The 24,619-nt window shown below is 46.1% G+C and overlaps 1 protein-coding gene across 6 annotated transcripts in view; it reads right to left on the bottom strand.

Annotated features, from left to right (window-relative positions):
- Nucleotides 1-24,619, bottom strand: part of PTPN3 (protein tyrosine phosphatase non-receptor type 3) — a 109,289-nt gene that overhangs the window by 52,997 nt on the left and 31,673 nt on the right. For 4 of the 6 annotated variants that reach the window (XM_082657154.1, XM_082657155.1, XM_082657156.1 and 1 more), the window contains 7 exons: nucleotides 21,370-21,524; nucleotides 16,191-16,298; nucleotides 16,068-16,110; nucleotides 14,338-14,416; nucleotides 9,738-9,782; nucleotides 6,631-6,683; nucleotides 1,134-1,254 (listed from right to left, as the gene is read on the bottom strand). In XM_082657154.1, the coding sequence (XP_082513280.1) occupies nucleotides 1,134-1,254; nucleotides 6,631-6,683; nucleotides 9,738-9,782; nucleotides 14,338-14,416; nucleotides 16,068-16,110; nucleotides 16,191-16,298; nucleotides 21,370-21,507 (587 nt within the window). In that variant the 5' untranslated portion in view covers nucleotides 21,508-21,524. Of the gene's footprint in view, nucleotides 1-282; nucleotides 361-1,133; nucleotides 1,255-6,630; nucleotides 6,684-9,737; nucleotides 9,783-10,240; nucleotides 10,366-14,337; nucleotides 14,417-16,067; nucleotides 16,111-16,190; nucleotides 16,299-21,369; nucleotides 21,525-24,619 lie in introns of those variants that run through there. The other 2 variants (XM_082657157.1, XM_082657158.1) reach the window with 2 other exon arrangements.

Here is a 24,619-nt window from a genome sequence, read left to right as displayed (position 1 = left end):
AGAAGATGCAGAGTTCACCCAGTAAACAGAATCTTAACCCCGATTTTTAAAATTAGTAAAAATCTAAAACTATTGAAACCATTGCTCTAAGGTTATTAAATGCCTTATGTTATTCATCTTAAACAATCAAACCCCAAATGCTAGCAAACCACGTTTTTCTTCTTGTCCACTGAATACGACTTCATCTAGCGCTCTCGTTCCTCTATTAAAAACTACCTCACATTTAGTAGGTTCTCAATATTCAGAGATAAAGCCTGTCACCTTCTGGAATTCCCACCCTACCTTTTCCAGGTCCCTAAAGTAGTACGTGCTCTTTAGGTCTTTCTGCCTTTATCTATCCTTTTAGCAGCAGCCTCAAACTTCCAAACGTCACTGTACTATTTTAGGATGCTGGCTCCTGCCTGGACAGCAATTCTAGGAGAGGATTGGCAGTGCCTTTTTGAAGGGACACTGGTTGCTTAGGCCTTTGTTTCTATGGCCTTCCTGAGAATGTAGGGTCCCCTGAGACCTGGCCTTCTCAGTCAGCGTGGCCCTTATTTGACCTGGACTGAATGGAGCCACTGCAGCTTTAAGTGAAAGGAGGCAAGGGAAGAGGAGGCCAGAATCGGGCGAATCTGCTGGAGTGGAGGCTTGGCCCGAGGCAGCTGCGGAAGGGTGGTGCTCCCTTCTGGAAGGAAGGTGGTTTTCCCAACTGAACCCAGAGAGGACGAGGATTCACCCAGCCTGTCAGCACCTATGTCTGTCTGCCTGTCTATTCAAAACCACCTGAAGGAACAGCTCGTTTCATTAAATATGGGAACCTGTTAAACGGTTTGCCTGGTAGGGTCAATCTGTGGGGCAGTCAGATTTAAAATGGGCATTTCCTCCAGGAACTAACGGATTTCAATGACATCCTGAAAAAGAACGCAGCAAATTATCCTGAACTCTCATAGGATTTCACACTTTACAGAAATGCTCGTAATGCCAGATATATTTGCCATCATAAGGGCTCAAAGGTTCACAAACCCCCGACATCTTGAAAGAGGATTCATAAGCAAAAGCAAGAGAAGACAACATCAAACCCAAAAGGGGACACGAGGTCTGACAGTGCCCGACCTGAGTTCCCAAAGTAGGTCACCCGCCCCTCCTCTCACCTGTGCTGCTCATGGAGCGCCTCCACCTTCGCTAAAAAGTCCTCATTCTGATCCGGTATGAACTGACTATCAGAAAGATAGCCCGGAGGATGAATGGAAGAATCATGGTCTCCAAAATGAGCTATCAAGACAGAACGAGGGGAAAGCACCTTTTCAACGTGGTCTGTATTTACAAGCACCTGTAGCATCAACAGAGAAGATTTCTCAATCAAATGACTCCTTCTCTGTCTCAAGGGCAGGGGTTGGGGAAATCTTTGGTCATGCTTCATAGTCAGTCTCAGGAGGGAAGGAGAGGAGTGAGGTAGTTGCTTAGGTGAATTTCATCCCAAAGTTGAAAAGTCAGATGCAAGGGTATCTTTCTTTACATCTACTCAGCCTGCGGCTCACCCTCCTCAACTGCCACCACACACAAGGGCTGCTCTTTGAGATCTGCGCTGTAATGAAGGGATCTGTGTCCTCCTTACACTGTTCCTTGAGGGCTGGGAGTGGGTCAGACTCATCTTTCGGGCCTTGTGCCCAGGCACGGCACATAGTAGCTGCTCGGGTGTTTGGAACTCACCTGCAGAGAGGCTACTGCAAAGTTCAGTTTTGGAAGGGGAAAAGGGCAGAAAGCCAAGTGACCTACACATACAGACTTGGTCATGGGTGGACCACAGGCCATGAAGGCCAGCCAAATGTGGCTAAGCTGTGAACAGGAGTGTCGAGGCCATATGAGGTAAGCACAAGTGTGGCTTACAGGTGAGTTTGTGCATGGTGAAGTGTACGACAATGCATTTACAGGAAGTAGTTTAGATGCCCCGACGCTGGGTCCCTGATGAAGAAAGCCCAAGAAAGCCTTAGAATCGCCTCATCCAAACTCTGCATGTTGAAGGAGAACGTGAGGTCCAGAGATGAGAAGGGACCTACCCCTATCACAGAGCTATTTTTCAGCAGTCAAGACCAGAACCTGGCTAGCGCTCCCACCATTCTACCAGCCTGCCTGCCACGCCTGCGGGCTACTGCTGGCCATTTGCGGATGACAGTGGTCATGTCCCCAGACGACAACCAAATGCTGCAAATGACCTTCTTGAGCCTCAAGGCAGAGTCCTGTTAAATTTTACACTGTTGGTTGCATCAGCTCATGGAGATCTTCTTGGATCTTGACTTGGTCATCCATCATATTAACGAACAGTCCTAACCCCTGTGCCTTTCTGCAAACATGAATAGCAAGGTTCTCTTTTTAGTCAAGTCACTGACAAATGTCTGAACTTAACACAAGACCACCAGTGAACCTCCCTGTAGTGTGGTTGTCCCTGGAAATCTTAAGTCGGCTACTCTGCAATGAGCTGTGTTAACCACTAGGGGGAAACAAAGTTAAACAGTCTTTGGAAACCATCTGCAAAGCACAGGGTGGTTTCCACGTTGTATTCAATGAACAATGACATTATCCCACTAGATGCTCTTGATAACCTAGCGACAGGCCTTACTTTTATCCCCATTAAACAGATAAGGAAATGGAGACTCAAGGAAGGAACCTGCCCACTGCTGCTCAGGCTGGTAACTTGGAGCCTAGACCCTGATCACAGTTCATCTTCTTTATCTACTTACCATACAACACGCCCTGAACTCCAGAGTAACACGCTTTTCTGTTTGTGGGGAAGCAACACATGAGAAAGCTAATTATAGCAGAAAGAAAAGGAAATAAACACTTATGTGGGAAATACCTTGTCTTTTAAGTCCCATACATTCTTCTGGCTAATATTTTATACTTTGCAGGACAGAGTGTATGTCTCAGGTACTCAAATATACGGCATATCAAGCTGTTCTGTTGGGAAAGCCCTTATTTGCTAATCATCTAACTCCAACTTGATCTTGGAGGCTCTTCTTAAGGGGTCATCACTAGGAAGCTTTTCTACACTACCTACCCCTGCACCCTCCTTCCCCCTCCAAGGAGAACAAAGTGCATCCTCTGTGCTCATCCTCACTGCCAGCATCAGTTGGTCCATATCTGCCTGCCCACCAGGCTGCAGACCCTTTGCAGAGAGCAGCTGTGCTCTATCTGTGCAGCCTGAGGCTACTGCAGAATCCACACGTGGCAGACGCTCAGAGGCCATTATAGAACAAATATGTATTTTCAAAAACTTCATTCCTGGGGACTTCCCTGGTGGCGCAGTGATTAAGAATCTGCCTGCAAATGCAGGGGACACGGGTTTGATCCCTCGTCTGGGAAGATCCCACATGCTGCGGAGCAACTAAGTCCGTGCGCCACAACTACTGAGCCTGCGCCACAACTACTGAGCCTGCGCCACAACTACTGAAGCCCATACGCCTAGAGCCCGTGCTCCGTGACAAAGAGAAGCCACCTCGATAAAAAGCCCGCGCACCTCAACGAAGAGTAGCCCCCACTCGCCACAACTGGAGAAAGCCCATGTGCAGCAACAAAAGACCCAGTGCAGCCAAAAAAAAATAAAAACAACTTCACTCTTGGGACTTCCCTGATGGCGCAGTGGTTAAGAATCCGCCTGCCAATGCAGGGGACACAGGTTCGATTCCTGGTCTGGGAAGATCCCACATGCCGCGGAGCAACTAAGCCTGTGCGCCACAACTACTTGAAGCCCGTGTGCCTAGAGCCCGTGCTCCGCAACAAAGAGAAGTCACCGCAATGAGAAGCCTGCACACCGCAACGAAGAGTAGCCCCCGCTCGCCGCAACTAGAGAAAGCCCACACGCAGCAATGAAGACTCAACACAGCCAAAAATAACTAATAAATAAATAAATTTATTTTAAAAAACCCTTCATTCTTTGACCCTCATAGACCTTGACAGGTCACCAGCAATCTTCCACCATCAAGTGCTTTCAGGTTCTTTACTCACAGATCACTTTACTTTTTATCTGGTAAGAAAATGTGCTTTGTTTTGGCTTCACTGGCTACTGGTAGGCTTGTCTTCATATCAGATGTCCCTCTGGGACAATGTGGCAAACCGTATCAGATAAAATTTAGGTTTACTCTTATTTTTCTTTTTTTTTACTTTTTGGCCACGCCCTGTGGCATGTGGGCTCTTAGTTCCCTCACCATGGATCAAACTACCGCCCCCTGCATTGGAAGCACGGCGTCTTAACCACTGGACCGCCAGGTAAGTCCCTAGGCTTAATCTTTGATCCAGCTATTTCATATCCAAGAATTAATCTTATAGAAATATATGCACAGAAGTATGGAAAAGTGTGTGTAGGTATATGTTTGAGGGTGGAGGAATAAGAAACTTCTACTTAAAACTGCTCGCCTGACAACCTATGATATTATTAGCGTGATAGTCACACTAATGTTTCTACTGCAGCTAGTCTGGACTTTTTAGGTGCTCATAACTTCCTTTAGCCCCCATTCTATCGGTCCTTTGCAGAGGGAAACCTGACTATTGAAGCTTAGGAATTTTATTTGGTACTCTGAATAGTTTGTTTACAACAGGCCGTTCTTTAGACAGCTTTCTTCTGGGCACAAAATATAGTACGAGTTAAACAACACTTGCCACGAGCCAGGCATATGCTAAGAGCTTTAAGTATATTTCATCTTCACTCAAACCTATGATTAGATATTATTATCACCTCCACGTGACCGATGAAGCTGAGGCCTGAAGAGGCTCAAGGTCAGGTAGGTATAAGTGGAAGAGACAAGACCCAGGTACTGTGGCTTCAGCCTGTGCTCTCGCTGACTCAGTTAACAGCGATGGTCCACTAGAGAGTTGCTACTTATCACCTTCAGAGGTGATACTTGAACCAAGCAGTCATATTCCAAGTTGTCATAATCGCCATCGTCACCTCCATCTTACATGTGAAAAAACTGAGATTCAGAGAGGTAACACCATGTTAGAAGCAGAGGGAGAGCCAGATTTAAATGGAGTCTGCATCCAAAGCTATGTCCTTTCTAGTGTTCCTGGCCTTCAAACCTGAAGCTTTAGATATGAGCACCAAACTTGCTCTGAGATGTAGGAAAACTCGCTCTCCCCAGCTGATCAGCCTGGCAGCGATGGAGTCCACTGGGTCTAGTGGCTACTAAGAATACAGCTGACTGGTGACCGTGCCATTTCCTACATGGATGCGACACGGCCGGGCCTGTTCCAGATATATTATAGGGAGAGGGGAACTTTCAGATCCACCCAAGCTCGTCACTGTGCCATCTCTTCTGAGTCTCCCATTGGGGAGAAGGAGATGTAGGTTATACAGGGAGATGAACACTGGGTCTTGTCTTACTAGTGAGCAGGGCCACTGCTAAAGGTCTCTCTTCTACTTCCGGGTATCATGCAGCCACCTTGCCCTTCACCCCTCCCATGTCTGTTCTTTGCTCCTGGGGAACAGGCAGGCTTAAGGCCACATCAGGAATCCCTGTCAGCATTCTCTTGCTATTTTGCCTCTTCTGAGACCAAAGCAGAGGGAGGAGTTCAGCCAGTGCCTGCCAAGACCAGTCCACCCAGCTCTCTTAACTCCCCACCATGCAGTCGGCCAAGAGGGGAACGAGCCCAGGTGGCGTGGGGCTCACAGGAAGTCTTGAGCAGCTCTGCACGAGTTCTAGTTGGTTACTGCACTGGCCTCACGCAGCTAGTTAACTATAAATTGATATTTTACCTTCCATCTGGCTATGCACCCTGTCCTCGGACACATCCGGCATCTACCACGGGGCCTCACGTGGAACATATTCTAATAATATTTTGGTGACTGAAGAAGTGGATTCTTACTTCAGCATACACAGGCCTTGATGGAAAATTCCATCTGGACTTTCCATCCCACATGGCAGCCACTAGCCACACAGAGCTATTGAGCACTTGAAATGTGGCTAGTCCAAGTTGAGATGTGCTGGAAGTGTAAAATCTGGACTGGTTTTCAAAGACTTAGTATGAAAAAAATGTAAAATATCAAAATTTTTACATACTAAAATAATATTTTAGATATATTAATACAATGTATTTCATCTTACTTTAACATGGCTACCAGAAAGCTTAAAGTTACACATGAAGCTCCCATTGTATTTCTATTGGGCACTGCTGCTCCAGGCCAATATATAAGCCGTCGCTCTACTGAAACTAAAAATAAACTTCTAGGATCCCAGCAGTGTTTCAGAGGAGCACCAAGCCAGTAGCAGGAGTGACCTCCAGCCAATTCCTGAACCTGTCCGGGTCTTAGTTTCCACATCTATAAGAAGTGACTGGTAGAAGTATCTGCCCCACCGGGATTTTGTTATAGAGTCAAATCCAATTGTGAGTGAAGGCTCTGGAAAATGTAACGTGCGATAGGTATCTTCTGTTTTCTGGGCTCCTCTGGGAGGAAACCCCACTTTCCCTAATCCAACAACCCTGAGCTGGAGGAGAGCCTAAGTCAGGTTGAAAGTGGAAATATCTGGACAGCCAGAGATATGCTGCCCAACAGGATTCCTGGGGAAGGGACTCGGTCAAACAGGATAGGCCAGTGAGTTTCTTAATATACCAGTCAGAACAAGCTGTCCATCTGCGAAATGCTCCTTTGTGACTTACACTGTACTGCATAGGATGCTAGAACCACCGCTGAGTTAAGAGGGCAGGTTAACCTGTCAGAAGAAAAACATATTAGGAAAGTCACCAGAACCCACAACAGCCCAAAACACTTATTGATTATGGGTAATACATGTCTTTTTCTTGGATTAACCATTAAAAAAAATCATGAATAATAACAAAGAATTTTAGGATACTCAATCTCAAAAAGATAAAAGTAACACACTAAAGAGTCTTTGAAATTAAAAGAGAATTTTTCCATGTTTAAAATAATATATATTAATACAAATACCAGGAGGCTAAAGGTTTAATGTTGGCCAGGGTTTGGCTGGTCAAGAAAGGTCAGGCTCATATCACTAAGAGACAAAGTGAGAAAAGTGTACTCTTAGATCAATGGGCAGCCAGCCTTTGTCTCTTTCTGGTAAAGACGTGAGACTTCTCATAGGGCTAACTGAATTCCTGAGTTCTGCTGACTCTGATTCCTGATTACCTGCTTTCTAGAAGGATGACATCCTCTTAGAAGGGAAAAACAGAAAAGTATTCTGAATTTTAAAACTCCTGTGAGCTTTGAATTACTTCATTAGTTACAGTGACTTAAGATTCCTAAATCTATTCACCCTCCTGAAACTTCCCATCTAGAGGGAACGGTCTGCTACCCCTCAGTTTTCCTGCCATCCACTAGAAATCCACGAACCCAAGGTTGGACTTGTTTTCCTTCTTTCCTCTTAAGCTCACCGCCCTCCCAAACACCCTGTTTCAGCCAATGACGCCATCTCTGTCATAGTCCAAATCATCCTGGTTGCTCCCTTCTCTCCATTCAGCTACAGATTTCACGGTCTGCCTAGGAGCTCAGCCAGCAGATCTGGGGCAGGAATCACTGCCAGGTGGAGGAACACATGAACAGAAGCAGGAGTGAGGGCTTGCAGGGTTGGGGGGGGGGACCCAGATTTTAAAAGCATTCTTCCCAGCAACCTTGTGGAAAGTGGAGAAAACATGCAGTTTCCATGGCAGCCCATGAAGTTCTCAAGATATGAGTCACCCCCAGCTCTCTGACTCATCTGGTTGGCTCACCAGCGTTTCCCTTCTGGTCAGCTGTGCTGTGTGCTGGTCCTGAAGCTGCATATAAATATGAAGGTAGCCTTCCCTATCTGAGGGGCCCCATCTTCCAAGTAACCATGTGTTCTTGCTAGAATTTCTAAATGCAGATATGTCTAGGGATGCTTGCTATATATTCGATCATCTGGAGACCCAGAGGGCCCAAAGGAAGAGCAAACATCAGCATTCACTTTCCTACCAAGATGGGCTTCAATGAAATCTAAGCTGGTGTCCTTGCTACAGGAAGAGCAGGTGAATGGGATTCAGGGAAAAGCTTAGGAGAGTGGCTAAGGGGGTTCAGTCTAGATGGAAGAAACAATCCTATGAGTAAGTCAGGAAGAACAACATTTCCAAAGAATGGTGTAAATAAAACCTAAAGAACACCATGTTCTTTGACAGGTTTCTTCCTTATTCTCCAGGCTTTAGGGTCTCCACCTGTCAGACAAGATCACCTATCTCTTCAGGGAGGAGGGGATGAACAAGACCTTTCAAACCCGGGAGAAACGCTAACTAGATCCACTGAATCTGTCAAGAGATCCACGGCTACTAAGGGCTGCATGCCACCCTGACAGCCCACCACCCCCAGAGAGATGAGGGCCTGACAAGGATGTCAGGGATCTGACAAGGACGTGGCCCTCAACAGGTTTCTACTGATTCACACAAAACAAGGGGCATAAGAACAAATGAAGACGACCAATTTCTAATACTTGGAGAGCTAGACTGGAAGCTCCCGAGGTAGGGGTAGTGGGCCCAGCCTCACTGGACCAGCACAGTCAGTGCCCATCTCGTAACACGTGCTATTTGCAAAATACGTGTGGGGAAAACAAGTCAGTGTGTAGAAAAGAAAGACACAACTAGTGCTATCACCACAGAAGGCAGCCTGGACCCAGGACAGGGGTGGGTAATTTCAACCTAGAGTTACCCTGAAATATAAGAAGGCTGCCTCAGGAAAGCCCCTCATCCTCTTCTAGCCTTTTTTATAGATTCTGTTCCTGCCAAATCCCTCCTGCTTAAAACCCTCAACAGCGCTCCTCTGCCTGGTGGACCCAAGACGCAGGTCTCTGACAGGAAGAGCCCTCTCTCTCTCTGTTCTGCTGTAGGCCCCCAGCATGTGGTCTCCAATTGGGACTGTGCGGGGGGAGGCGATGTCCTCTCTGCCCAGTGAGATTTAACTCCTCACTTCTCCACCAACTCCAACTCATCACAGCAATCCACGCTCTTCACAAAGCTCACACCGGCATCTCCTTCTCCTAAAACCTATGATGGCTGTGGTCTCCACCGCCCATATTGGTCCCAATTGCTTCACGAGCTTCTGTCTCATTTCCCCAACCAGACTGCCAGGTCCCTCATGGAAGCACAGTGGAGGCTTCTGAAGACCCTCCTCAGTAAAAGGAAAGAGGGGGTGGGGGGGATGAGAGTAAGACGTGGCTGTTCCCACCCGTTTACCTGCTGCAGTGTCTCCTGTAAGTCAAGAAAGGACTCTGGATTTGGAGAAGGTGGCTCAGGGACCACTGGCTTGGAATTTCTCCTCCCTTCCTGAGCCTCTCAGATACTTTGCAGCCACGGAGGTGGTCCTGATGCACAAGAAGTGCTGAAGCACGGACGGTGCTCCTGTCTTCCAGCCAAGTTCCCCAGAGAGAAAACGAGTCACCTCTGGGTATAAGGGGCTCAGAGGGGACCTGAACTGGGCTTGATCTGCTTTCCCGGATGAAGCCCATTGTACATTCGGGATCTCTCCTTCCCTCCCTTTAAAGTTTCTCAGGTCTTTACCAGAAAGATAACTGTACCTTCTGTAATACAATTGAAACAACATGAAATGAGGTTGGTCAATCCTCAACGTCTCCCGATCCAGACCAAGCTAGAAACAGATCTCCCAAGCAGGATGCTGCTTTCAACATCCATTCTTTGTTTACATTTCATTTGTTACCAGAAATGTACGCTCATTAGATTAAACCCAGGAATTTCAGTAGTCTGGGGCGACTGACAGGAAAAGAAGAATGCGAAAGTCTCATTACCTTCCTTCACAAATATCCATCTTCAGTTGTAAGAAATACAAATGCCTATGAAATAATTGTTTTCATTAATTCACAATACTCAAAATAAGCCAAAAACAAAAATTGATGAGTCAAGGACAAGACCTGCACATGTGAAAAACAAAACACACACAGACGTATTTTTGTCTCAAGTATCAGGCGCTGTTTAGCACACTGCAAAGCTACGCCCCTTCTGTAACGATGGCTCGTGAGGCTGCTTTAGTCTCAGTGGGTAGTGGCGGGGGGCATTTCCAGCCGGCCTCCCGCCCGCACATGCTGTCTTGGGATGGCTGAGCAAGGATGGACGGGGTGAGAGCAGCCCAAACAACCAGCTGCTGCTGCTGCCAATGAGCGCCCCCGGCCTGGACCTTCCCAGTCAAACTCGGGGTAGCTGAGAGCACCAGGACCCACGGGCAGCCCCCCGCACACCGAGGGGCTGCTGTTCTGAACATCTGCACACCTATGTTCCCTCTGTGTGAACTTACTGAGAGGTGGAGCATCTAGGAAGACACCTCCTTGGTTGGGCTGCAAACACCCAGCTGGGCTTTTTCCTGTGTCCCAGGAAGTGTGGATGCCCGAGCAAAAGCACAGACATCAGTCATCTACAGGCTGCCAGGCCTCCCGGGTGAATCCTACACTTGTCTGTGAGTTCCCAGCAATGTCGCTTCAAAACCCGGGACTTGATTTGTGGGCAGAACTTGGTAAGTTCTTGGCTAGTCACAGGACCCTCCACCCAGGGAGCAGGAATCACAAGGCATCAGCAGTGCTGTGCAGGCCGGGAAGGGCCCTGGAGACCGTTATATTTAGGGACACGGCATACATGTGACACTTGACCTCTGGCTCCCACTCTCTGTTAAAAGGCTGGATTCACACGAGATAGACATTCCAGCATCTAGCCAAGATGACAAAAGGGAAAATTCTTGAAATCCAATACAGATGCAGCAGAAGTGTTCAGGGCCAGGAGAGAGAATTTCGGCAATTTAAACAAACCAGTCTCAATATTCCTTCTAATTTCTATGTTTAAAGGTTAAGGGTGCCAGTGTTTTGAGATGTGAATGCGTCACATGGTATTACAACCCTGTATTTGCACAGTTCTGGGCTGTGTGTGGTACTTCATAACTTATCGCCTCATTTCAACCTCGTAAGAACTCTGCGGTGGGTACCGCTACCTCCATTTTTTACTGATGAGGATACGGATGCCGTACGGGTTATGTGGGGTCAGTTATGTCTTATTTCAAGCTGGACACGCATGCTATGAAAACAATCTGATTATGCTACAAATTTCTTCTGCGTCTAATGACTAAAAAGCTTAGGCTCCATCTCCTAACTCTGATATTACTTTGTAATTATCACCAACTACTCCTACCGTGTTGAATGCCAGAGCATCGAGAGATGGTGTGACATACATTTGCTGATTCTCTCTTATTCCAATTTGGAATCTCTATCTTTTCCACCTAGGAGAACACAATTGGTCCTTTCTAGTTTGTTCCTATATTTATCCAAGCTGAAATTCAACTGGAATTAAGTGTTCTCTCCTCCTATAATGCTACTGAGAGAAAGAAGAGAAGGAACAGAATTACAGATAATCCAGTGGTAAATCTGGACTTTCACTGACGAGCGCAGCTAAGCGGAAGGTCTTCCTCGGGATGTAAAGGAGAACGGGAACCTGGAGACCCCTGGTCATCAAATGCTACTCTGTCATATATTCAGCAACGTTTCTGAGTCAACCCCAGGACATCATACACAAAGAGATCAGAATAGTGGACTGATGCCCAAACTTAGGAGACCTCCTAGGAATCCTGAGAGAGCCTGATTCTGAGACTGCCCGTATATGAAAGTCTGTTTAGAACGGTCTAAATTTATCAGAAACAGCCACTGTGGAGGCTCATAATCAAGGAGATGGTTAGCAATTAGAATAGAGGAAGTCATTTAAAAGAGATGCTTATGTGCCTGACTTCAGGAATGTTAACGCTCATTTCTGGAGTGCACCCCAATCCATGACCTCAACTTCAGAAAAAAGCAATAAATGCCTCCCTGCCTAGATCCTTAGTAAACAAACAGCAAAGAACAAACACCACCTCTATACTCCTCCTTTGACCCTTGAGAGCGAAATTTCTTTAAAGGGGAACTTATTTTTGCATAGGCTACAGAGCTGGGGCTTTAAAAAGATACTATGTATAATACTGTACATCAACTATACCTCAAAAAAAAAAAAAGACACTAAGTGCCAGGAATATAGGCAAAACTCTTCATTAAAGTAAAAACAAAACAAAACTTTTTTGAATTAATGGTGGAAGCCTGGCCCAGCCTAAGAAGAAGATCTGGCGGTCCTGGCTATCCCCCAGCTCTGTAGGAGCCACAGGGGTGGCTGCTGTCATGACTCCTGCTGTGTTAAGAGAAATCTGTTACCCACATCCCGGAAGGTGACAGCTACACTGTACTCCACACTGCGGGGACCACCCATCTTACCATGGGAGGTTGAGCAGTGGGGTTGAGTGTCAGTCTGGAACTAGTGACTTTTAGGAGGGACACGGACAAACCGAATTTTATCTGGAACTTAGGTAAGAACAAAATTTAGTCTATTATTTGTCTTCAGACAAAATCTGCCTCTCTGTAGTCTCCACCCACTGGCCGTAATGCTACCACGGAGCACATCTAATTCCCCCTTTCCCATGACAGCCCTTGGAAGATCTGAAAGCAGCCCTCATTTCTCCGAGCCTTCTCTCCATCCTGAGCTCCCTACCTTTCCTCAGATGTCCCTCAAATGACAGGGGGGCTCAGCAGAAAGAAGCTTTCCTGTGGGGTATGGAAGTAGCGTCCAATGACCGAGAGGGGCCCTGGAGAAGGGCTCCCGGGTTAGGCTGGTGTGAGTGATCCCTTCACTAAGGGACTCTGGCAGCCGCAACCCTAGGGCGGCAGCATCTCAGGGAGGACACAGGGCAATGAGGGACGACCACTGGTTTAGGCAGTGCAGGTCACACTTGGGGTGGGAACCCTTCAGTGGGTAATAAAATCAATTTAATGAGCCTCAAGTGACATTTTAAAAGAAGAAAATAGAAAACTTAAGAGTGCTTTGCAGTTACTATTGTTTCATGAAATGCCTGCTTCAGTAATTTACATATATCTGTGTAATGCACTACAAAGCAAAATATATTTTTTATTGTGGGGTTATGATTACAAAAAGAACACCACTGGTTAAAAACACACACACAAATTTATATATATATATATATATATATATATATATATATATAGACACACACACACACACACACACATAAAATCCATCATGACATTTTTTAAAGCATCCCTTGATGGGATCATTTCAAACATATTCTCATAGATCATGTCACCACTTTGCATCCACCGGCTTATGAGTTGACCTGTTGACTTGAGTGTCCTACACTCCCCCTTAGTCCACCAGCATGAAAAGCTGTTATGAGGAAAACTCAAGGCATCACGTGTATGTCCTGTGGTTACCCAATGAGTCATGCAGGACATCTTATACCCGCTTAAAATTTAACCTAATAGTAAACACAAGTCAAATCTCCAACGTCTTCTATTGTAGAGGGAAGAGGTGTACAAAGAAGACAAAATAGTAATAGGCTAATATTTGGCCTTTAAACACATTAAAAGTTAAAATGTGATCATGTGATTACCATTTTTTTAAAAAAAAAGGAAAAAACGAAAGAGCACTTTATGTCCAAGTTAATGTCTCCTCCTTGGTGACGGTCTCATGGCCACAATGGGCACAGGATAGGATTCAATAATCCTGAACATTCATTGCTTTTTTTTCTGGTGGAAGAGTTTCCCTCCCTAAGAAAAACAAACGTTTCAATAATAGAAGGGCTGGCTGTTGCCCTGGGGGGAGGGGAAGGAGAGGCCCAGGGGAGCTTGCAGAGTCCATGTTCAAACAGCAACAACTTTCCTGTGCCTGCCCCTCCATTCCAAACACAGGTCCCCATCCAGAAAGCCCACGTGCCAGCTCAGCACCAGGGCCAGGACCTGCGCCAAGCCTGGAGGGGTAAACAAGGCTCACAGCCCTCTGGCCCTTATCTGTTTCACGGATTGCCTGAGCCACAGATTCACGGAGGCGGAGGAAAGACACTGACCCGGCCTCCTCTCCTTTGCAGCTCCTACCAACAGGGGATCTGATAGAAAGTTCTCAGTTCAGAGACCTCTCATTCTCCTAAAGAGCTCAATCCTAGCCCCTCAGAGACACTGTGCTGTTTGACAGGTAGATGACTGTTTTACAAAGTTCCTGGTCGCAGTAGCGGAAAATAACTGCGTTCTCTGAACACAGGTGCTCAACATGCAGGGGCAGCTGGACGGAAGGGGAAGGTAGGAGGTGGTGGATGGGAGCGTGCTGGGAACGGCACCAAATCAGGAGGCTCAAGATGAAAATGAATTCGCCGATTAAAATTTCAATACATGTACCCCCCAATTTTTACTGGGATCGTAACTGTTGGTGCAGTTATACCCAAGTGAAGTATCTGGCCACAGTGATAAATTAAAGAGCACATTTTCAGTCGTTACTCATTTTTATATACTAAATAGAAAACTTAAAAAAAAATGTTATTACCTGGTTTGTTCTTGCTGCAGTGTGTTGGGATCAGGTATAAAAAATCTTACTCGAAAATGCAGGGTACAGGGGATACCTCCTACAACATTTTTCAAAAACAAATTAAATTTTCCCTTTAAAAAGTCAATGTATGTAAGCGGCTACTCTCCCATAAGTGATGCATTTTTCACTAGACCACAGCTTTTTCCATCAATAAAAGGACTAATTTCAAAAAAGGAGTGCATACGTTAGTTAAGTGTTCAGAAATCTCCCAGTCTACAAGAAGTAAAATATTTTTGCAACATTATCATAAAATGAGGAATCATCTAATTCCTATTACACGTTTAACTTAGGGATGTGTTCAAACAATGCACTCCATTATCTGTATTAGGAACTTTAAAAATCCTTAAATCAACAGATTATACAAAACTCACAAAGAAGTTATCTCCCACATATATAATGATTTCATACTTTTCAAATGTTTTCACGTACACTCTTGAATTTGAATACCGCCATGACTATAAGTAAGCTAGGCTGCTGTCCACTGCACTGTGTAACAGGTTAGCCACCAGGCTTGGAGATGTAACTTGCCTTGGGTCACACAGCCAACGATAACACCAGACTTATAGCACTGAGTCTTTTGATTCTGCATTTTAAAATCATTTTTATACTGCAAAATATTTCATGCTTTTAATGCAAAGTGAATTCTAAAAATGATTAATACAGTAGCAAATATTACACAGCTAATATACTCCAATATGGCTTTCTGCAACAACGCCAAGAGTCCATTTGCTTGCAAGGATAAAATTAGCCCATTTCTTTTGCGGGATGTGGGAACAGGAGAAGATCAGATTGTGTTGCTAAGATCCCATGCTCTTCTTCACATCAATTTCTCTCCTCTCCATCACTCAGTATATATTCACGGGCCCTTTCCAGCACTTTCTGGCTCTGTGAAACTCAAGCTTTTCCCACCCTGCTTCCCTCACTGATATCCTCTACATTAGTTGACTATGGGCTCCACTCTCCCTTCTCAGTAGTACCCTCTGTCTTTATCTCTGGATTGTATCAAAGACTCTAATGGTGTGTGTGCACCTATGAACGTACCTGTGTACAGGTACCTGGGTACCTGTGGGTGGTTCTGTAACTCTGGGTGCATGTGAGGCCCTGCACGTCGGCCAGGTTTGGGGCATAAGGCACATAAAGGGGAACAGAGAGCGTGATGTTGGAAAACCAGGTGAAGGGTGCAGTGAGGTGTGGTTCGAAAACCCACCTAACTGGGAATTAACCTACAGCACTGGGATACACTCACATGTTATGTCTGTGACACTATTCACCCATGCCTTTGTTTCCTGTGAATGGAAATGTGCTGTTGAAAAAGACTGTGTGTGTGTGTGTGTGTGTGTGTGTGTGTGTGTGTCTTTCCCATCCTGGCTCTCACACTGGGCTGAAAGAGGCCATCCTTCTTCCCCTTTCTTTCCTATAAAATGAAATGTGGAATTCCTTTGCTCTTAGCTGTCTTCTTTCACCTCTCCCTTTCTTGCCCATATTTGGTGAGGACCCTTGGGGGCTGACCTGGAAGCATCTCTGCTAACTCAGAAGTCAGACAGGGAGAAGTCAGCTTACTCACGTCTCTTGGACCACCTGGAATCCAGGTACCAGATGTTACAGGTACGCTGAGGATTGGAGGAGAGAAATGGGCCACCGATACACTAATACCTAGTGTTCAACCAACATGGGAAGGTCACACCCACCTTTTAACTGCTTCCTGATGGGTTTGCTTGCTTCAAGCCATCTCTGTTGGGTAAGAAAACATAAGATATAAAACCAAACGCAGCGGTGGGGGGGGCAGCACGTCTTCAAGGGAGGGTACTCACAGGAGGGTCCACTGAGTCATCACCGTGCTGCAAACCAAAATACTCCTTTTCCGTCACGCCCAAGTAGTTGTAAGCCATATCCAGGAGGACTTGACCAGTATCTTGTTTCTAGGGGAAAAAAATGTCCAGTGGGCAAAATTTAAAAAAAAATTAAGAACTGGTGTTTAAGTCTTTATTGCAGGCAAGAAGGTGTTAAAACACGCAGAGAGATTTCATGCACACAGGTACCCTACAATAAGAAATATTAATAAGAATTTAATAAATTCCAAATTAAGAAGCCCCACGGAACATATGGAAAGTAGGGCTAAGATAAATATGATTTAAGAGAATGAGATAAATTTAATTTTCTAAGATTTCTTCCTTCCTCTTAGCTGAGATTCCCAAGTGATCATGTCTAAATTGGAAAACTCAGGTATCCCAATGACAGTAAACTCTCCGTGACCTACCCACGGATTATCCACAGCAAAATGTTAATCCTCAGGCGCCATGCAAGTATACATAGGGAGGAAAACTCTATAACAGCATGAAGGAAGACAGCTAAGAATACGCAAATGCCATTGGAAATACCCTCCAAGTGACCTGGCAAGGGACACTGGAGGATTATCTGCTTCCCTACTCCCCGGCATCCGAGGTGAGAAGCCAGCGGAGACTTTCAACCACACTTCACGTCCAGAGCAGGACTCGGACACCTTCGCCACTCAGTGTTTTCAGACCGGGCACAGTGATGGGCGTGGGGACAGAGCCATAACACGTGTCCCTTTCCTGCCCTCCTGGAGAGGCCAGCCGTGCAAGCAGCGACCATAACCCGGTGTGTCAAGTGCCAAAGAACACTCGGGGCACAGTGAACACACACAGGACAACACAAATGGGTGACTCAACCTGGGGACAAGGGAAAGCAGTCCCTGACCTGGTTCTGGGAGGCTGACAGGGCTGAATGCCACGCCCTCCCTCCAGGCGCAGGAGCTAAGAAAAGGCATCAAAGCGGACGGCGCAGCACAAAGGCACAGGGGTGGGGAATCGCGAATTCTCCTTTAACAGGCAGACTTCTTGGGAATCCTTTGAACCAAACCATTTAACTTAAGGGCAATGTGAGTCAGAAAGAGACCATGTATAGAACCAGCAAAGGCAGCTTTTTTGAGCACCTGATAGCAGATGATGTACCTGAAAACAGGTCACCATGACCAGGATGAGGAGAATTAGATAACTGTCACTCCCTCCTGCAGCCGCTTCTCTGGGACAGTCTCACTTATCTGGCCCACAGTGTGGGAACACAAGGCACCGCCTGTATCCTGAACACATCCCCCTTCCTGCCCCAGGGCCCTGGTTCCCGCTGCTTCCTCCACTTCCCAGGTCACCTCCCATCCCAGGGGAATCAGGACAGTGTGGAAAAGATGACCTGGTCCACATACTCTAAATCATGAGATATTCTCCCTCCAAATTACGAGATACTCTTGATGCAAAGAGCTATCTGCTCCCCTTGTTGAAATTATTATTTGTATGATTTTATATTATGTTTAATATATGTTATTAATAACTTTAATCTATTGGGCATCTACAAGGAGCCTGCCACGGTATTCTGCACTTTTTATATATGATCTTCAGTCTTCGCAGCCATGTCACATAGCTGTCAACACCATCCCCTGTGCTGATGAGCAAACAGAGGCCTCAGAGGCTCCGTGCCCTGTGCTGTCAGCCGACGGATGGCCTGACTGCCTGACTCAGGAGGGTCTGACGCCAGAGTCTGCACGTTACCAGCACACTGCCACTCTCCCTTCTGGAGTGCATAATTCATCCATTCCAGTATCTGCACAACTCACCGGGTTCTCAAAAGGAATTGAAACAAGATACATTTTTGATAAGAACAGCCCTCCCGGCCTGGCGCCTGCCCCACAAGAGGTCATCTCGGCTACATCAGGTCACTGTCCATGAGAGCCTCGCTCTCTGGGCGGAGCTAAGAACAGCCAACGTCCAGGTCAGCTTCCCCGAGGATGGCCGCTCCTGGTCATAAGACGACCTGGGCTGAAGGATCTGAATGCGACAGCGCAAATGACCCCCAAGAGCAGAAACATATAAAGTGACGGAGATTCGAAGTTGCAATCAGGCCCTCAAATTGAAGTTCAGTGTGAGTCAGCCTTGACCAGGCTGCTGGAAGCTTGGGGGGCAGCACAGGCAGCAGTGACAATAACAACGGCATTTGTAACTGAAGATGACTGGGTGCCCACTGAACGCCAGGCACGTGATCATCACTCTGGGCAGATGCCGTCCGCATTCTCCTCTACAGGGCTCATCGCTCCTCCTCTTTAGAATACATTCTTACCTGGGATTTTCACTCCCTCTTGGCCTCCCCTTATCGCCCTGGACAGTCCTGCTTGCTCCTCATCCCCCCAACCGTTGAACACCGAACCTCATGCGTATCTTCTCTCTATTCACTTCTCAAGTGATCCTGAGGTACCACATCTACCCTGGTAAGACCCACATATGTATCCCAGCCTAAACCCTTCCCTTAAACTCCTCTTTTGTATACCTAGTGCCATTTCTACGCAGACGAGTAACAGGCACCTCAAACTCACCACGTCCGAAACAGAACCAGTTATTTCTGCCCCCAAACCTGCTTGTTTTGCAGGCTTTCCCATTTCTATAAATTGCAGCTCCATCTTGCCCACTGCTCAGGCCAAAAACCTTGGGAGTCACCTTGAGGCCTCTTTCACATCCAAGATCCCACTGGTTCCACCTTTAAAGTATTTCCAGACTTGGTTTACTCTTAGCCGCATTAACTGCCCTGTCCAATCGTCATGGTCTCTCCCACAGACTAACAGTCTCAGCCCTTGCCCCACCCCCTCCCCAGTTTAATGTCGACTGAGCATCCAGAGTGATACTTGAGTCAGATCACGTCAGGTCTCTGCCTAAACTCACCAATGCAGAGCAGAGCCAGTGCTCAGAACGACCTACAAGGCTCTACACAATCCCCCTATCCCCCTCAAGAGGAAGAAAGGTACGTTAAAAAAGCAACAAAACAGGGCTTCCCTGGTGGCGCAGTGGTTGAGAGTCTGCCTGCCGATGCAGGTGGGGACGCGGGTTCGTGCCCCGGTCCGGGAAGATCCCACATACCACGGAGCAGCTGGGCCCGTGAGCCATGGCCGCTGAGCCTGCGCGTCCGGAGCCTGTGCTCCGCAACGGGAGAGGCCACAGCAGTGAGAGGCCCGCGTACCGCAAAAAACAAACAAACAAAAAACACACCTATTTTATTACCAAAAAAGTTGGGTTTTTTCTCCAGACTTAAGTGGAAAAGAGGAAAAAATTAACTATTTGCACCAAAATGTTCTGCTGTGACATAGGAAAATGACCAAGTACAGTGTTATATTCCATCCTTCTTATCGGTGTTTTTTCTGTCTGTACCATCTGCTGTGTTCATTTCTCCAAACTCACGTCCACCTTGATGTGGGAGTAGGGGATAATTTTGTCGAAAGGCACATTGGTGCATGTGTGTGTCTGCTAGCTCACTTGTCCTTCACAATATTTTACAATATTAAAGAAAATCTCTTGAAACGGCTGTTAGGAAAAACAAAACAAAACAACCCATCACCTGTTAACTCTCTGACCTCATCGCCTCCTCCCCTCCTCCTTCCTCATTACACTCCAGATGCACTGGCTTCTAGCCTGTTCTGCAACCACACTAAGGGAAGGGGACCCCACCTCAGGGCCTTTGCTCTGCTGTTTCTTCTACCTGGAACGCGCTTCCTCCTGAGAACCACACAGTTCCTCCCCTTACTTCCTTTAGGTCACCTCTGAAATGTCACTGTATGAGTGAGGTCCTCCTGAATTGCTTCTATAAAATGACAAATGACAACCCCACCCCTTGCCCTGTCCTTAACTTTCCACCTTCCTTATCCCGATTTTTCTTCTAAGTACATGATACCGCCTGACATAGTACACATTTGTTTATGGTCTGTTTCCTCCCTCTAGGATGTAAGCTTTAAAAGGGCAGGGATTTTGCTCTGTTTTGTTCACTGCTGTATTCTCTGTACCCAGAACAAAGCCTGGCATGTAGTAGGTAAGCTCAGTAAACATGTGCTGAATAAACATTCATGTTCTTGTCAGGAAGAAGATATATGACTGAGGAATAGCTCCAAGACAGACAACATAAATTTTAACAAAGGAGCCATGTCTGAACTAAGCTGTCAGTTTACAGCAACTGGAAGAGACCTTCGGGGCCCCTACCGAGCAGCCCCTGTGCAGCGACTTCATGCACATGCCCTCTTCTCTTGCCTGGTCAGCCATCAACGTCCACAGTGACCTGGGGTCAGCAGGAGGCAAACTCATGGGTGGGGGAAGACCCCAGCAGGGACCACTTTTTGTCACCCTTCAAATTCTTGTGGCCTTCTAACATCCCCGAGTTGTTCTCCGGTACCCTCTCTTCTCTTTCTGACGCCTTCCATTGCACACTGAATTTTCCAGGCTGGGGCAGATGCTGGCAGCCAATCTGGGGTCGGAGGTGACCCCCTTAGAACCGGTCAGAGGATGGGAGAGACAGGCAAAGGTCACGAACGCCCAGTGGTGATTGGGGAGGGGCGAGGCAGCAGGGACGGCTACTGGTTAGGCATCTTACTGCTGATGTAGGACCGGAGACCCCGTTTCTAGCCCTGCCTCTGCTTGAGGTGGGACAAGCCAGGCCCTCCCTGAGCCCTGCCATCTGGGAGGCTAACCATCTCACTACCCTCCAGAAAGGACCCACCATTTACCATTTGCACATTGAATGAGTACCTGCTGTGAGGCAGGTACAGGGGAAACGACACTATTGCCATTCTCCAGGAGCTCACGGTTTAAAGAGTGACATATAACCTGATAATTACAACTACTATTCATGCAATGTGACAGGGGCCCTAATAAAGCACACAGAGGGCACCATTATTGGAGAATCAGCCCAGGAAGTCAAAGACGTCACAGAAGCAGTAACATCTAAGACTCACACAGTTCACAAAGAAGAGGGGGGAAGACACGCCTGGTAGAGGTAAGAATATGGACAAAGTTTTTAAGGATATTTCTAGTTCAATCTCAACAGACAAGATCTGAGACCTCAAGCTTTTAATTTAAAATTCTTTCTCTTCATTTTATAAACCAACAGATGAAAAGTATTTCTTAGGGGCATTAATTCAGAAAAAATTAAATTTGGAGAACTCACATTAACTTTAAAGGTCTGTACCAAGCCATCTAGAAAGCAGACGCTGCAGATGACTTCGGCTCGAGTTTTCTCTTTGGGTAATTCTGAGGTGCGTATGTTATTAATTCTTCCACCGAACGCACGTAACCGGGAGGTCATAACTATCGTTGAATAACCTGTAACAGAAGACACACCTGGTTAGCTCTGATGTGCAAATTACCAGTTCCATGTGAACATACCTCCCATTCCATCCATCCCTCACCTGTCTGCCTTGACCCTCACAAAACTGTCTGAAGAGCTCAGATAAACGAGAGCCAGATGACGGACCATGTTTCCATCTGAGTTTCGACTTCTAAGCAGCTTTAAACAATATTTATTGCTCAATTATAACACGTTCAGAGAATTATATGGCTTATTTTTGTCTGATTATCTCCCTGGTCTAAATCTTCTAAATTTATATTTCCCAGGTTTTAAATTTGTTAATGTTTTACAACTTTATATATTTGTGTATTACACCTCTAAGGTTTTACAGAACTAAATGTGATGCAAAAATGATTTAAAATATGAAGATATTTATTGATCAATTAGACTACATTAAGAACATCTATTCATTAAAAGACTATTTAAAAAAAAAAAGACCCACAGAGATGTTTGTAATCTATAACTACAAAGAATATATAAAGAGCTACTACAAATCAAAAAGAGAAAAAACAAACAACTGGGTAGAAAACGGGAACATTAGCTGTCAAAGGAATGCAAACTGAAACCTCAAAGCAACAGAACCACACCCCCACCAGAATGGCTGTGATGAAATCCAACAAAACCGAGGGTTGGCCATGGTGTGGAGTAACTGGAACTCTCAGGCACTGCTAGTGAGGATGTAAATTAGTGCAGCTACTTTGGAAAACTGTTTGGCAGTATCTACGAGAGCTGAACATATGCACATTCTGTGAAATAATTCCACTCTTAGGCATATTCCCAACAGAAAAGTATACATTTATCCATTAGAAGACATGCATAAGAATTTTCATAACAGCTCCAAATTGTAAAAGACCCAACAGAACGAATAAACTGTGTTGGAGTCCCACCATGCATGACTACACAGCAAAGGATATAAATGAACTACTGTGACACACAACACGAATTCCTCTAGCGTTGTGTTGAGCAAAAGAGTCCAAGACTCAACAGATGACCTGTATAGTGTGATTCCATCTACATAAAGTTCAGAATAGGCAAGACTAATCAACAGAAGACAGGACAGCAGTTACCTCCGCATGTAGTGACTGGGGGGTGTCCAGGGGTCTTCTGGGATGCTTATAATTCCATCTCTTAATTGGGGTGCTAATAACACTGGTGTACTCACTTTGTGAAAATCCACCAACCTCTACCCTTATGATTTGTGCTCTTCTTTTGTATGTATATTTCAACAAAGTTTACTTTAAAAATACATGAACGGAGAGGGAATTAGAGAGCAGTTTAAAAATCTGAGCGTGGTATATTAGGAAACAGTAATGAAAGCGGTTTTATCAATGAACGCAATTGTGAAGTGTTAGACTAACAGACTAAAGCGGTATGCAACCGAGCACATGGTCACTTCGTGCCGGCGGGAGGGACAAGGGTCCAGGCCAGCTCCTCAGCTTAGGAATGGAGGTGTCAGTCTGACAAGATTGGGTGGACGAGCAGATAAAGATGAAGGACTTAAGAGCAATTTAATGTTCTTTTAAACATTAATTCTCTGTCAACCTTCTATGATGAGCCGGGCCTTTGCACATGCTGTTCCTTCTGCCTGGGAAGCTCTTTCTGCTTTTCTTCACCAGAGAACTCCTACTCAGGCCTCAGTGCTTGGCACAAGGATCACCTCCTCAGAGAAGCCTTCCCTGGCGTCCCTAACGACTCATACATTTGTTACAGGCTCTCTACAGTGCTCATCATAATTTCACATTTATAACTGATGATGTATTTAATATCTGCTTCTGCCGCTGGAAGCTGAGCTTCACGAGGGCAGGAACTGGGTCTGGGTTTGCTCACTGCATCTCCGATACCTAGCTCTGGTAGGCAGTCAGTAAATATCTGAATGAGTCAATGAATAAGATGAAATATGAAGCCAAGACTGATAGTCTGGAAAAAAAATAGTACAACCTGATAGACAAACTTGGGTTGGTGGGAACAGGCAGGACAAAAGGATGGGATGAGAGTGGAGGCTTCAATTAGAACACAGAGTGGTGGTGTCCCACAGACCGATGCCCCTCACACTGTAACGTGCACACAGATCACTTGGGGATCTTGTTAAGATGCAACCTTGAACGCAAGCAGGTCTGGGTGGGGCCTGAGAACCTGCATTTCTCAGACCCCTGGGTGATGCCGAAGCTGCTGACCCAGGGTCCACGCTGTGAAGGGCAGTCACACACAGCCAGAAAAGCAGCACCAATACGTCAGGGCAGGGCCAGAGATCAAGATCCAGAAATCAGAAGCAAGGAAGGTATGAGGACAAAGCTGCCTAGAGGTCCGAGGAGAGACGAGCCTCAGGGAACCACAGAAGCACAGCTTAGCTGCAGGCAGTGAAAACACAGAGGGGATGAAAGCTATGTAGAAGGTACACCCAGGACAGAAGAGCACCCTTGGTCCCTAACCCTATTTCAGAAGCTCCAAGAAAACCTCCCTGCTTCTGCAGATGGGGAGAGGAAACCTCAAATATTAATAAAAAAGATTCCTGGGACTGGCAGTGGAAGGGAACTTGTTGTCACTTACAAAATTCCACCCACGCCACCACCCCCACTTTGCCCTTTCCAAGGAAAATGTCATCAGAATAGGGATGCATTTTCTGAGTAAGACCAAAAGTTATCAAAAGACAACAAATGTGTTCATAATGCTTTAACTACACTGAATTTGAAATGTCACATTTATTCTTCAGTCCTTGTCTAAAGAATTTCGGGTGGGTTATAAAATTTTTTTAAAAGATATAATAGGACAATTTCAAGTGTGGTTCTTAGTGGGAGGTGCACATCAGAATTACCTGGAGAGCTTTCAGAAAATATGCCTGTCCCTGCCCCACCCACAGATGGTGATTCAGCATTCTGGGGTGTGGTGTAGAATGACACTCCTTTTGGGAAGCCCTCTAAGGAAGGGCCAGAGAAGTGGAGCGGGTTTTCAGGGAACCTCAGGGTGGTGTTTCAGCTGGTGGGACTTAGAACACAGTCAACCCTCCATATCCAAGGGGTCCACGTCCTTGGACTCAACCAACCACGGATCGAAACTATTCAGGAAAAAAAAA

Source organism: Grampus griseus (genome assembly GCF_964374135.1).
Source record: "Grampus griseus genome assembly, chromosome: 6".
NCBI classification, from domain to species: Eukaryota; Metazoa; Chordata; class Mammalia; order Artiodactyla; family Delphinidae; genus Grampus; species Grampus griseus.
Note: the sequence above shows the minus strand (reverse complement) of the source record. Positions and strands in the feature narration are given on the sequence as shown.